At 45.0% G+C, this 13593-nt stretch overlaps 1 protein-coding gene across 1 annotated transcript; it reads left to right on the top strand.

Annotated features, from left to right (window-relative positions):
* The first annotated feature begins 929 nt into the window (after positions 1 to 929).
* Positions 930 to 13351, top strand: dnmt1 (DNA (cytosine-5-)-methyltransferase 1). The gene is made up of 34 exons (XM_083677540.1): positions 930 to 1093; positions 2648 to 2690; positions 2877 to 2984; positions 3069 to 3312; positions 3420 to 3492; positions 3626 to 3713; positions 3804 to 3844; positions 3929 to 3983; positions 4083 to 4166; positions 4351 to 4460; positions 4597 to 4715; positions 4838 to 4930; positions 5019 to 5170; positions 5263 to 5450; positions 6221 to 6404; positions 6902 to 6999; positions 7341 to 7497; positions 7603 to 7718; positions 7817 to 8018; positions 8112 to 8245; positions 8369 to 8548; positions 8670 to 8894; positions 8978 to 9170; positions 9310 to 9400; positions 9567 to 9701; positions 9844 to 10126; positions 10520 to 10661; positions 10797 to 10963; positions 11572 to 11749; positions 11979 to 12174; positions 12316 to 12479; positions 12680 to 12796; positions 12896 to 12989; positions 13087 to 13351. The coding sequence occupies exons 1-34, from the start codon at positions 1047 to 1049 to the stop codon at positions 13122 to 13124; spliced, it is 4539 nt and encodes a 1512-aa protein (XP_083533666.1). The 5' UTR covers positions 930 to 1046; the 3' UTR covers positions 13125 to 13351.
* Positions 13352 to 13593: the final 242 nt, after the last annotated feature.

Below are 13593 nucleotides of genomic sequence, written 5' to 3'. Positions count from 1 at the left end.
GAAACAGCAATTACTTAAAGATAGAAGAACATTGCAAGAAAATTATGTATCAACATAAGTCATGGCTATATGTATTACACAGTAATGTATTGAAGTATGCAAACAGAAGCATTCGAAAACGTCGACATCTACTTTTTCTATTTGTGCTGTACTGATGATCCATACTGCAAGCCGAATAGTGACCTGAAGTCTTTTTAGGAGGAAAAGTGTCTTATAATGTTGACTCAGTTGTAAGAACAAATGTTGTTAATAATATGACTGCAAATGAATGAGGTTGATGACATTGAGATACAATGTAAAGAAGGTGATGATCATGGTAGGATGATCATAATTATTAGCTAATAGAGGGTGCAGCCTCTCTGGTGCAACATATCGTATGGACTATTGCTAGGAGGGTTATGATACATTGTAGCCAGTACATAAACAAACCACACCCCCCACGTGTACGTCAGCCACATTCATATATGTTTTGATGTGGTACAACTCATTGATCTATAAAAATAAAAAAAGATATATACGCTAAATCAGTTAATTTTGAATTAAACTATGTCAACCAGAGCAGTCAGTAAACAATTATTATTCGTCAATTGTATCGATACGATTTCCCTCCTTGTCTGTTCCATTGAGGCTAACCAAGTTGGGAGCAAAGGGGGGACAACCATTTTCAATTTTCAATTGACCTATGTTAATAAAATGTATAAAATACACCGAAACATAACTATATTGTTTTCTTATAATGCGTAAGATACATTTTTGTAAAAAGAAAAAAGTATATTTTTGTAATGTATACAATTATTAACGAAATATGCTGCCACATCCCACAAGCTTTTCACCTATACTTCAACTTACTGGTAAAGCCCAGAATGCCCGGGTTTCCGCGCGAAAACACGGCCCGCGCGCCTTCACTGTATTTAGCACCCATCATTGCAGTCCACAGCAGTTGCTACACGCACTGTTGTTCAGAGAGCCGTGCTTTTACCATATTGTTTTATTGAGTTTTTAAATCCAGCTATTTTATATTTTAACCGATCGCGTTTAAACTTGAAATGCCAGCCAAGACCTCCTTGTCTCTGCCGGAAGATGTCAGGAAAAGGTATGATGGTACAAGCTAAAATAGAGGCTAGCGTTTCAAGACTGTCATATGTTTCCTCGGCTAGGTTAGCAACACATTGCATTCAATTCTATAGTTTCTCTTTGTCCTGTCAGCTAGGCGAACATGCATTGCTTGGGTTTTATTTTCACGATCTACCATTACACGTTCTCGCGTACAATGTTTTTGGTTCTTGCAATAAAGCTACGGTTTCCTTTTGCAGTTGCGAGTAGACAGCTAGCGACGTTACTGGCTAGCCTGATGTGCCTACACAGCTAGCCAATCATTCTATAACGCTAGCTAGCTAGCTTGCTGGCCGCTTCGCTGTGCCTTTTGCGCCGTGCGCTGGGTGAAATGTGGCTGTAGTAGATTTGGCGCCAAAGGAAACAAGCTTTGTGTCAGCTGTTGCCTTCTGGTGGAATTTTGTATGGCAACTAGCTAATGTCAACATCAATATCACCAACAAGCTAGCTATTTGTTTTGTGTTCTAGATAGGTACTTTATTGATCCCCGAGGGGAAATTAAGTCGTTACAGCAGCTCACATCACAAACAACAACAACAAAATAAAATGACAATAGAATAATAAAATATACATCTGAAACATTATGTACAGTAAGAACAGTCCAGTATGATTTAACAACCCCCAGCCTGCCTCTGATCACCCCGATCGAGCCAGCCGGAGGAGGAGTTGTACAGTCTTATTGCGGCAGGCAGAAAATATCTCCTATAACGCTCCTTAGTGCAACGTGGTTGTAATAATCTGTTGCTAAAGGAGCTTCTCTGCTCTGCCACAGTGTCATGTAGGGGATGGGAGGGATTGTCCATGATGGCCAGGAGTTTGGTCCTCATCCTCCTATTGGCCACCACCTCCACAGTGTCCAGGGTGACACTGACGACAGAACCAGCTTTCCTAACAAGCTTGTTCAGCCTCTTGGTGTCACCATCCTTGATGCTGCCCACCCCCCCCCCCCCCCCCAGCATACCATGCATACAGCACTGCGCTGGCCATCACTGACTGTTAGAACATGTTCAGCAGAGTCCTGCATATGCCAAAGGACCTGAACCTCCTCAGGAAATAAAGCTGGCTCTGGCCCCTCTTGTACAGGACATCTGTGTTTCCAGTCCAGTTTATTGTCCAGGTGCACCCCCAGGTATTTGTAGCTCTGGACCACCTCCACGTCCTCTCCCTAGATGGAAACAGGAGACAGGGGGACCCTAGTCCTCCTAAAGTCCACCACCATCTCTTTTGTCTTGCTGATGTTGAGTAGCAGCTAATGTAGCTCGCCATGTAGGCAGTTTGTAGATTGAACAGCATGACTCAAGCCAGTATATACAGTAAATAATTATATTCACTAGCTAATCACCAGCCGTGTGACATAAAAGCTAATGTTAAATCACTACCACGTAGTTGTAGCAAAGTATCCGTCAAGACGGGTGTGGTTATCCAGTATATGGGCATTTGTCTGAAAGTTTGGTAGTGCTATATATTTTGGACGGACGGACATGTTGTCATTTTAAAGTAGACATTTGTTTTACTCATCTACTTTTGCTCACAGACTGCAGGTGTTGGAGAACGATGAAGATGGCTTCTCAGATGAGGTGAGTACGAGCACACTGAAATGCATTGTCAAAACGGTCTCTTGTTTGCAGCATGCCCTGATGTGTAACGATTCACTGAATGTCATAGTCAGTAATGATACAATTGCCTTATGCACTTGACAGTGTTCTATGATGGAAATGCTATTAGTCTTTTTCAAAACATGCCTTTAATCTGCTATATTTTAGGAGTGTGTTAAAGAGAAGCTCAGGTTGGTGCAGGACTTCTTGCAAGCAGATGCTCAGGACCAGCTTAGCAGCCTAGAGGAAAAGATGAAGAGTTCAGAGCTCTCAAAGGTGAGTGAATGGATTCCTGTGAATCCTACCAATCCAGTGTTGCCTCACACTGCCCCATCATTCACTCTGATGTGTTTCTCTCAGGAGGGCTACCTCTCTAAGGTGAAGGCCTTGTTGGGACAAGAGCTGTGTGTGGAAAATGGTTCACATGGAGATGGTGAGAAGAATAATGGGAAAACAAATGGCTTTGTGGAAAATGGCTCCCACATGGATGAGGATGAAGGAGAAGGAACCATGGACACCCAGGAGGAGGCTGATGCTATGAAGTCGCCCTCTGCTCCAAAAGGAAAGGGTGGCCGGAAGAGCAAGGCTGACTCTGAGCCCAAGAGTGAGTTTGAGTGAAAGGCCACCACATGTCTCAGAGGCATACAGACTCATGAAATTAGTTGCAATGCAAAATGCTATGCCATATTGTTCACTTTTCTTTTCCTCCAGAATCTCCTGCCAGTTCCAGGGTCACACGAAACTCTGGAAAACAGCCCACCATCTTATCAATGTTTTCAAAAGTGTGAGTTGTCAAATGTTTTCAAAAGTACGAATTGTTCTTGCCTTCTCAGGATTGTTCTCTTGATATTTCAAGCTCTTGTGTTTTCTGCTCTAGAGTAAACTTCTCTCTCTCTCTCTCTCTCTCTCTCTTACAGTCAAAAGCGCAAGTCTGATGAAGTGAATGGAGAGGCTACAAAAGGAGAACCGGAACCAAAAAAAGAGGAGCAGGACTCTGAGGAAGAGGTGAGATGATCTTACTGTGTGCAACCCGTCACTCAGATATTGTGACTTTCTTATGATAAATGCACCCGGTAACAAATGAATTTCTTGTAGGTTCGGGAAGAGAAGCGTCTAAAAGTGGAGTCCGACGAAAAGTAAGAGCTCTACCGTCTCCCACCATTCAATGTAATTTCCCTTCTAAATGTGAACTCACTGTCCCCTGTCTATTCTCTTCCCAGGGAGGTCCCAGAGGATTCTACTTGTGAGAAAACTAAGCCAGTGGCTGCTGCTAAGGTAATGCCCATTGCTACCCTCAAGCCAGAACATCATTACATCATTTGTGACGCTTAGTTGCCATCTGCCAGTGTCACTGATACTTCACTCCTGTTTCAGACGCCACCCCCCAAATGTCCAGACTGCAGGCAGTATCTGGATGACACTGACCTCAAGTTGTTTCAGGGAGATCCTGATAATGCGGTGAGGAACTTAGGCCCGTGTGGGGGAGAGGGGTAATGTGTGTTGACAACTAATTCCTTCCGTGGTACATGCGTTACATAGTAAAATTGCATGTTGCAGTTAATTAGATTTGACCTTAAGGTTAGTTGTGTTCACTGTACCACCATTGAATGCCTGAGGCTTATCTAAAATTGTATGCTTTCAGCTGGATGAGCCAGAAATGTTAACAGATGAGAGACTCTCTCTGTTTGACTCAAATGAGGATGGCTTTGAGAGTTATGAAGACTTACCCCAGCATAGGATCACAAACTTCAGGTGATGAGCCCTTCAAGTTTACCTCAAGCCAAATGTGCTGCCCCTTGTCACAATACTGTACACAGCATAACAGTATCTTCTTTTTGTCAGTTCTTTGCTGTCACCTTAGTAAAAGAGAAGTGTGCTTTTATTTCAGTGTCTATGATAAGCGCGGCCACCTTTGTCCATTTGACTCTGGGCTGATTGAGAAGAATGTAGAGCTGTACTTCAGTTGTGCAGTCAAGCCCATCTACGATGACAACCCCTGCATGGATGGTAGGAGGAAGTTGCACTGGCCATTTTCACAGTAGAACTGTTTGTATTTAGTACATCTTCTGTAATTTTGTAACCCACTTTGGAATCATTCATAACATACTTGAGCGTCACTTATCTTCTAGGTGGAGTTCCTGCCAAAAAGCTTGGTCCCATAAATGCCTGGTGGATCACTGGCTTTGATGGTGGTGAAAAGGCTTTAATTGGCTTCACTACAGGTGATCTTAAAGATTCTTTGTCACATTTGAATTCAACCCTCCTGTCTAGATCCCTTCTTTATATTGACACTTGTCTCTCCATCTCCAGCCTTTGCTGACTACATCCTCATGCACTCGAGTGAGGAGTATGCCCCCATCTTTGCACTGATGCAGGAGAAGATATACATGAGCAAGATAGTGGTGGAGTTCCTGCAGAAGAATCCTGACGTTTCCTATGAGGACCTCCTCAACAAAATCGAGGTGAGGACCTACAACCACTAGGTATTAACAGACCTCATCTCTGTGCGCCACATGGCAGCAGCACTCTGACCACCTCTCCTCTTTCCCCTCAGACAACAGTTCCCCCAGCTGGGCTGAACTTCAACCGCTTCACTGAGGACACCCTGCTGCGCCACGCCCAGTTTGTGGTGGAGCAGGTGGAGAGCTATGATGAGGCCGGGGACTCTGACGAGCAGCCCATCATCGTTACCCCCTGCATGAGGGACCTGATCAAGCTGGCTGGAGTCACTCTAGGAAAGAGGTAGGACCCGGGCCTGGTACTGTGTGCTGGTGGATATGGTTGGTTTGTGTCAACTCAACTGGATGGCTGTTATGAGCACAACCCCGTCCCTCCTCAGTTAACCTGCTTTTCACTACAAGGTGTGGGTGGGAGGGTTCCAAAAATACTAGTCCTTCGATGCATGGAGTTTAAATTTCAGAATGACACCCAGCCAATACTTGCAGCCAATAGCTGTATTGAAGTCTTCATACAGTCTTATTTGCTGTACATTTGTGGTCAATTGATTATGAAGTCATGGATTGATCATGGACAGTTTATGATTCCCTCAGCCCAGCCTTGTTGGTCTGGCTTTTTAATATTTTTTATTGTTTAACTGCCATATCTTCCATGATGGCTACCAAAGCTGTGTACCATTCCCCATGCTGGTTTTAGTTTTTGGGGTGGTGGGTGTATTTGTCCTCCTGCTGCTCGCTCCCTCTTATCCCGTATGTCTCTAACACTCCTCTGACGTTTCCTAATGCAGCATGCTGTTGTACTGGTAGGTAATACTTGTTCAGAATGCGTCCTCGCTTGTGTGTGGTGTTACATTTGAAGGTTGGTTGAGGTTCGTTCTGGATTAATCCTTACCAATATGTTGCATTTGTGTTTGCTTGTCATTCCTCTAATTAAACTGCATGGCTCCATCAACACTGCTGCTGTGGCTGTCCAGCCTGATAAGAGCTCACCATTACTCTGTGTATATTCTGGTATTGTATAAACTCAACCAAACACTGTTTTTTTGCCCTCAACAGGAGAGCTGCCAGGAGACAGGCCATTCGCCATCCCACTAAGATTGAGAAGGACCTTAAGGGGCCCACTAAAGCCACCACTACCAAGCTGGTCTACACAATCTTTGACGCCTTCTTCTCTGATGAGATTGATCAGCTTAATAAAGAGGGGGGTGGAGTCAAACGACAACGCTGTGGTGTCTGTGAGGTGAGTTATAGCTTGTGCTTAGAGAAACAACCTTGCATCAAAAGTTAACCTGAATGTTTATGTTTTTCTCTTGGTCTTCCTGTTTTAAAGATTGCTAAGGTTGAAAGGGTATACTGCTCATCTCCATGTAGTTGAACCTAGGCTTGTATGGATTATTGTTTGAATATTGTGTGCTTCAGTTTGCTGCTGCTATTTTAGAAAATTATTGCTGTGAAGTACTGCGATGCCCTATGCTGCTGTAGATTGAAGACCCATCTCTTCAGGCTACATCTTAACGGGCCTCTCCTAAATACCTCTTCACCCCCACTACACCCTGTACAAGTTTCTCTCTTGTTAAGAAAAAAAAAAGATGGATAGATGATTCACTTACTTACAACAAATACATTTGTTTAAGTCGCTTTGGATAAAGGTGTCTGCTAAATGCCATAAATGAAATGCCCTATGCCGTGGGGCCTTTTACATGTGATGTTTGAACTAATAGTCTCCTCTGCCTCCAGGTTTGCCAAGCTTCGGACTGTGGCAAGTGTGCAGCCTGTAAGGACATGATCAAATTCGGGGGCAGTGGCCGAAGCAAGCAGGCTTGCCACAAGAGGAGGTGAGCTGATCTTTATTGCAGTACTCTCCTCTACATGGTTCCTTCAATGGCATGAAGCCCATCACAACTGTTCTGTTTGTACCAGAACACAATGTTTCCATGATCTCATTCTGAAATGCTAAACTATTTGGACTTGGTCAAAGTAATTCACTCCAGACCTTCTTAAACACATACTGTCAAAATGGGTGAGGGTAGGGGACGAGCCTCTGAGCTTGTAGTTTTACTCAGGTGTTATGGCTGCAGGGGAAGTAGCTTGGAAACCTACTGCATGTAGGTGATGTGGTGTGCTCCCTCATCCTTGCAGTAGGGCTGAACCTAATACTATTTCCATTTTCATCCAGGTGCCCCAACCTTGCTGTAAAGGAAGCTGAGGATGATGAGATTTTAGAAGAGGAGGATGTGTTGCCTATACTGAAGGCACCATCAAAGAAGGTCTCCCAGGCCAAGAAAAAGAAGCAGACCCAAAGCAAGCAGACATGGGTCGGAGAGCCTGTTAAGGTATGTCCTCCTCAGGGCTCTGGATGTTCTCCAGGTCAAACTGATTCAAAATACCAACTGTGCCTCATTAGGAATCCAACATAAGACTCAGCTAAATGTTTTCAGACTGAGGGGAAGAGGCAATACTACATGAAGGTGTGTGTGGATAACGAGGTGGTGGAGGTGGGAGATTGTGTTTCTGTCAGTCCAGATGACCCATCAAATCCACTCTACCTTGCCAGGTATCTACTTATTCTTGTCAGGGACTGGGGGGGAGAGACAAATTGCTTCATTTGGTTCAGTTATGGCCCAGATGTTGACACTTTGTATTGGTTTCTAGGATTGCGTCCCTGTGGGAGGATAATAATGGCAAGATGTTCCATGCCCACTGGTTCTTGCGTGGCACAGAAACCGTGCTAGGAGAGTCTTCTGACCCACTGGAGCTTTTCCTAGTGGATGAATGTGAAGACATGCAGCTGAGCTTTGTAGCGGGCAAGGTCAACGTGATATACAAGGCCCCCAGCGACAACTGGTTCATGGAGGTAAGACCACTTGAGCCTTTGCTTTCTTTAGGTAAAGGGTTGCTGAGAATCTGCCTGCTCAGCACTGATGTATTTTGCCTATTGTGTTTTCAGGGTGGAAGTGATGACTACCTAAAGGTGATTGATGATGATGGGAAGAGCTTCTTCTACCAGCTATGGTATGAAGGCGACTGTGCCCGCTTTGAGACCCCTCCTATCATCATACCTTCAGAGGACTGCAAATACAAGTGAGTGGGCACTTGCATGTGTATCTAACAGATGCTGGTCAATGGACAGGAGAAGGCTGTCTAACCTTGATGTTGACAATTTGGTCTTGGCTTAATGTTTTGAACTTTGTTTGCTGTTTTCAGATTCTGCGCCAGCTGTACCAGGGCTCAGGAGAGAGAGGAACAGGAGACCCCTCGTGTGTTTGAACCCCTGAAGGATCAGGACCATGACTCCAAGGCCTTCTATGCCCTGGCGTGCCTGAAAGGAGAGCATTTCCGGGTGGGAGACAGTGTCTACCTGCCGCCTGACTCATTCAATTTCGGGTGAGTGGAACATCCAGGGATACTGTGCATGTTCATGGGGTAAACAGACTGTTTGTTACATTATCCCATTTCTCAAATGAAGCATTGGTGATGAAAATGTGCTGTTGTGTGCATCACTCAGGGTGAAGGCAGCCAGTCCAGTGAAGCGCTCTCACAGGAAGGAGGATGTGGACGAGGAGTTGTACCCAGAGTACTACAGGAAGTCATCAGACTACATAAAGGGCTCCAACCTCGACGCCCCAGAACCCTTCCGCATCGGCCGCATCAAGGAGATCTTCTGCACCAGGCGCAGCAATGGAAAAGCTGACTCATCTGAAGTCAAACTGCGTATATACAAGCTCTACAGGTGTGCTACCAGTCCAATGGCATGACACAGTCAACATTTGTGCATGCATTTGAAGTTGTTGTTTTTTGTTATTTAAACTCTAGGCCTGAGAACACTCACAAGGGTGCGAAGGCAGGTTATCACACAGACATCAACCAGCTGTACTGGAGTGATGAAGAAGTGACAGTGGCTATGTCTGAAGTGCTGGGTCGCTGTCGTGTGGAGTATGGAGAGGACCTATACGAGTCTGTGCAGGACTTCTCCAGTGGAGGACCTGACCGATTCTACTTCCTTGAGGTGAGACTGGACTGAATGCAAATATGTTAGCATGAAGATTGAACAACTGATTAACTAAGAAATAAGTGAGACACTACTCTTTCTGTTAAGTGTGCTAAAGCCTCTGTTGGTAACAGCTGTTTTCTCTCATCCCTAATAGGCTTATAACTCGAAGTCCAAAAACTTTGAGGACCCACCCAACCATGCCCGCTCAGCTGTACAAAAGGGCAAGGGAAAAGGCAAGGGCAAAGGTAACAACTTTGTATGGTGCACTATTACATTTACATTTATGGAACTATTTGCAGCCTTTCAAATCACAGTTCTTGTCTTAATGTCCTCATAGGCCCATGAGAGGCTTGGGCTTGTCATGAGGCTACTACTATGACTGCTTTGAATCTGAACCTAAATCTCCTCCAGGTAAAGGCAAAGGGAAGTCCTCAACTGTGCAGGAAACTCCAGACCAGGAGCCTCAGGAACCCAAGGTCACCAAGTTACGCACCCTGGATGTGTTCTCTGGCTGCGGTGGGCTGTCTGAGGGCTTCCACCAGGCTGGTTAGTGTTCCTTCAAATCAAAAGCTCAGAATGTATCGTCACCGAAAACAATTTTCATACACTGGTGCATTCAAATACAGGTGTATCTTAACTGCTTTGCGGCAACATAAAATGAATGTGTGTTCATGTTCTTTTCCCTCAGGTATCGCTGAGACTCAGTGGGCAATAGAGATGTGGGACCCTGCAGCACAAGCCTTCAGGCTGAATAATCCTGGTACCACAGTGTTCACAGAGGACTGTAATGTGCTGCTGAAGCTGGTCATGTCTGGAGAGAAGACCAACTCCCTGGGCCAGAAGCTTCCCCAAAAGGGTGATGTAGAGATGCTGTGTGGTGGCCCTCCCTGCCAAGGCTTCAGCGGAATGAACCGCTTCAACTCCCGCACCTACTCGAAGTTCAAGAACTCACTGGTCGTCTCCTACCTAAGGTCAGTAGGATATTCATCCAATTGCAGAGCTGAGACCATCAATGTTCTCTAACTCTCCAGCCTAGATGATGGGTATGCAATTAGGGATGCATCGCTACTGGTATGAGGCTCAAATACTTGTACTTGGTGTTGGAGAAATGCATAGATATCTTAAAACGATACTCGTGTCTACCAAACGCACCTGAAAGCCTTCAGAGTTGGAAAAACATGTGACTCTTGTCGCTAGGCTACCAGATACAGTGCTGTAACTAGCAATGATTAGCGATTATGCTAACACTGACTTGGTAGGCATTTCTATGATAATTACGGAGTAGCTTGCTAGCGAGACAGGGTAAAATATGCAATGACCTACTTTCCCCTAGTAAATGCACCCAATTTTCTCCCCCTTTGTAGTTACTGCGATTACTACAGACCCAAGTTCTTTCTGCTTGAGAACGTGAGGAACTTTGTCTCATTCAAGCGCTCCATGGTCCTGAAGCTGACACTTCGCTGCCTTGTGCGCATGGGCTACCAGTGTACCTTCGGAGTTCTTCAAGTGAGTTTTGTGGTTGTCCTTGCATGTTTCTCTGACTGCTTAAAACTACAGACCATTGGGATGCATGTCATTATTAGATATGATACTGTGTTTCATCCCTAACATGACAAACTCTGATCTGTCCTCTCATCCCAGGCAGGACAGTACGGTGTGGCCCAGACTCGGCGCAGGGCCATCATCCTGGCAGCTGCTCCTGGGGAGAAGCTGCCCCGCTACCCAGAGCCTCTGCATGTGTTTGCTCCCCGAGCATGCTCACTCAATGTGGTGGTGGATGAGAAGCGATACACCAGCAACGTCACACGGTAACTGCAACATCACCTCTCTGTAGAGGCAATCTATGCTGGAACCTGTCATCAAATTAAATGTAACTCACAGGGCTGTATGCTAAGCTTTTCCGAACCCAGATTTCTATTTTTATGTGTTCCTAGCACGCACATATGTATATGTAATGGCTATACATTCCTCTTATGAATAAAGGGCTCAACTAATTATCTCCATTGATGAGAGAAACAAAATTATATTTGTCAAACATAAACAGAACAGCCATTGTTGTCGAACATTTGGGTAGAAATGTGTTGTTGAACAGACATGCTCTTTACATATAGAGGAATTCATTTGTCTGCTCTTCATGACATTCCTATCTGCAACATTCAGCATTGTTACTGAACGGTAACCACGGTAACCCAGGTCAGTCCAACAAACCGCTAAGAGACATACAAAAAAACGATGATTGCGCTCAACTGAGCCCTTTGAACTTCACTCCCGATAACCAAGTGTGAAGGGCTGACATTGACAACCCTCACAATTGCGAGCACACTTGTGGTTGAAATGAATATCCATTAATATGAATAATTGGATTGAAATGGTTGTCGGCTACGTTGAAATGCATGTATATTGTTTGTCCAATCAGGGGTAATGGAGGTGTATACCGGACCATCACCGTCAGGGATACCATGTCTGACCTACCAGAGATCCGCAACGGAGCCTCTGGACTGGAGATCTCCTACAACGGCGAGCCCCAGTCGTGGTTCCAGAGGCAAATTCGAGGCACACAGTACCAGCCTATCCTAAAAGACCATATCTGCAAGGTTAGCTGCCTTATAGTTTGCCAGGCAAAAATAATTCTACTTGTACAGTGTAACTCTTCAGGGCCTCAAATACATTGTGGGCTACTTGACTTCTAATGTCTGCAGTACAGCTGGTGGAAAGCTGATCAGTTGCCACTATTGATGAAGCAGGTGGCTAAACACTGGCAAAGGTTTATTAGGGTGTGAACACTGTTGCCCTCTGAAAGGTAACACTCCTCACTGTTCCCAGGACATGAGTGCCCTGGTGGCGGCGCGCATGAGGCACATCCCCTTGGCACCTGGCTCTGACTGGAGGGACCTGCCCAACATCGAGGTCAGATTGAGAGATGGAACCACCACCAAGAAGCTACGCTACTCGCACCCCGACAAAAAGAATGGCCGCAGCAGCACTGGCGCACTGAGAGGAGTGTGCACATGTGCAGGAGGTATGCATATTTGTAAACCTTTGTAGAATATGACACTTGCGATCACTTTGTCAATTACCTTGTTTGTCTGGATGGAAGAGGTGTCGGTACAGTGTAGTGTGAGTGACATGTTTTAATGGCAGTGATGCACTCTCTCCAAAGGGAAGCCCTGTGATGCTGCTGACAGGCAGTTCAACACCCTGGTCCCATGGTGTCTGCCTCACACGGGAAACCGCCACAACCACTGGGCTGGGCTCTACGGCAGACTGGAGTGGGACGGCTTCTTCAGCACCACTGTAACTAACCCTGAGCCCATGGGCAAACAGGTAGACTACGGCATCAGCCTTCTCTTCATGTTGGATGAAAATTTGAATTTCACCCCATACACAGCTATACATCTAATCTAATTCTTTGAGAATTTCATTATAATGTCCCCTCAGGCCTACTGAAATTGATGTAATCAGTCCACTGCAGAGCCGTGATGTTAAATTTCAGACTGTGGTAATGACTGTCATGCTCATTTTAGGGCCGTGTCCTGCATCCTGAGCAGCACCGAGTGGTCAGTGTGAGGGAGTGTGCGCGCTCCCAGGGATTCCCTGATACTTACCGCTTCTTTGGGAACATTCTGGACAAACACAGACAGGTAAAATGTTTTTAGAAAATGTTTTTGTCTACATCAGGAATTAAACCCTCAACTTTTCAATCCTGTTGAAGACTTCACTGACATTCAATTATCTCCCAGGTTGGGAATGCTGTCCCTCCGCCACTCTCCAGAGCCATCGGACTAGAGGTCAAGAAGTGTGTCCTTCAGAAGATAAAGGAGGAGACTGCATCAGGTGAGACCTTGACCACCCTTTCAAAGAGGATGTGGATGAGGAGGCATATCGTCATCCATACCATGATTTTATAATTTCTCTTCTCCCCTCCCTCCAGAGACTGTGAAGCAGGAGAAGATGGAGGTCTCAGACTAGTGCCCGGTCCCTTAATCAAATTCCTCTGAGATCCTGAAGATCAAGCCTCAGGAACTCCTCAATGAGCTGGCTTTGAGCCTTGTCACTTATGTGGCCTCTCTGGACAGTCTGTGCAGTACCATTCTGTGTTTATGATTTTAATCGTGTATTTGCAAATATCCACTGACAGTGGAATAAATTGTATGTAGTTTTTATATGTTGTAATATTTCAAATAAAGCTCTTATCAAATGGCAGTTCCCCTGTTTCCTCCATATAATTAGTGTATTTTTATAAATGCTATAACAGGAAAAAATCCTGTACTGTATTTAGTCCCCTATTTGAAGTAATTATAGGTCTTTTAAAGGTCAGTATTTGTCCATATTCCTTGCATGCATTGACTTCAATGTTGGTAGGCATTTTGTGAGCAGGGATGTTTCTGAACTCCTGATATAATACAAAATAAGTTAGAGGCTACACCAAAAAGATGCT

Source organism: Argentina silus (assembly GCF_951799395.1).
Source record: "Argentina silus genome assembly, chromosome: 9".
Classification (NCBI taxonomy): domain Eukaryota; kingdom Metazoa; phylum Chordata; class Actinopteri; order Argentiniformes; family Argentinidae; genus Argentina; species Argentina silus.
Note: the sequence above shows the minus strand (reverse complement) of the source record. Positions and strands in the feature narration are given on the sequence as shown.

Coding starts and splice junctions, on each gene's coding strand:
- dnmt1 (XM_083677540.1), top strand. CDS start 1,047: ATGCCAGCCAAGACCTCCTTGTCTCTGCCGGAAGATGTCAGGAAAAG. Junction 8,246..8,368: donor TCAGAGGACTGCAAATACAA/GTGAGTGGGCAC, acceptor TGCTGTTTTCAG/ATTCTGCGCCAGCTGTACCA. Junction 12,480..12,679: donor CTGAGCCCATGGGCAAACAG/GTAGACTACGGC, acceptor TGCTCATTTTAG/GGCCGTGTCCTGCATCCTGA.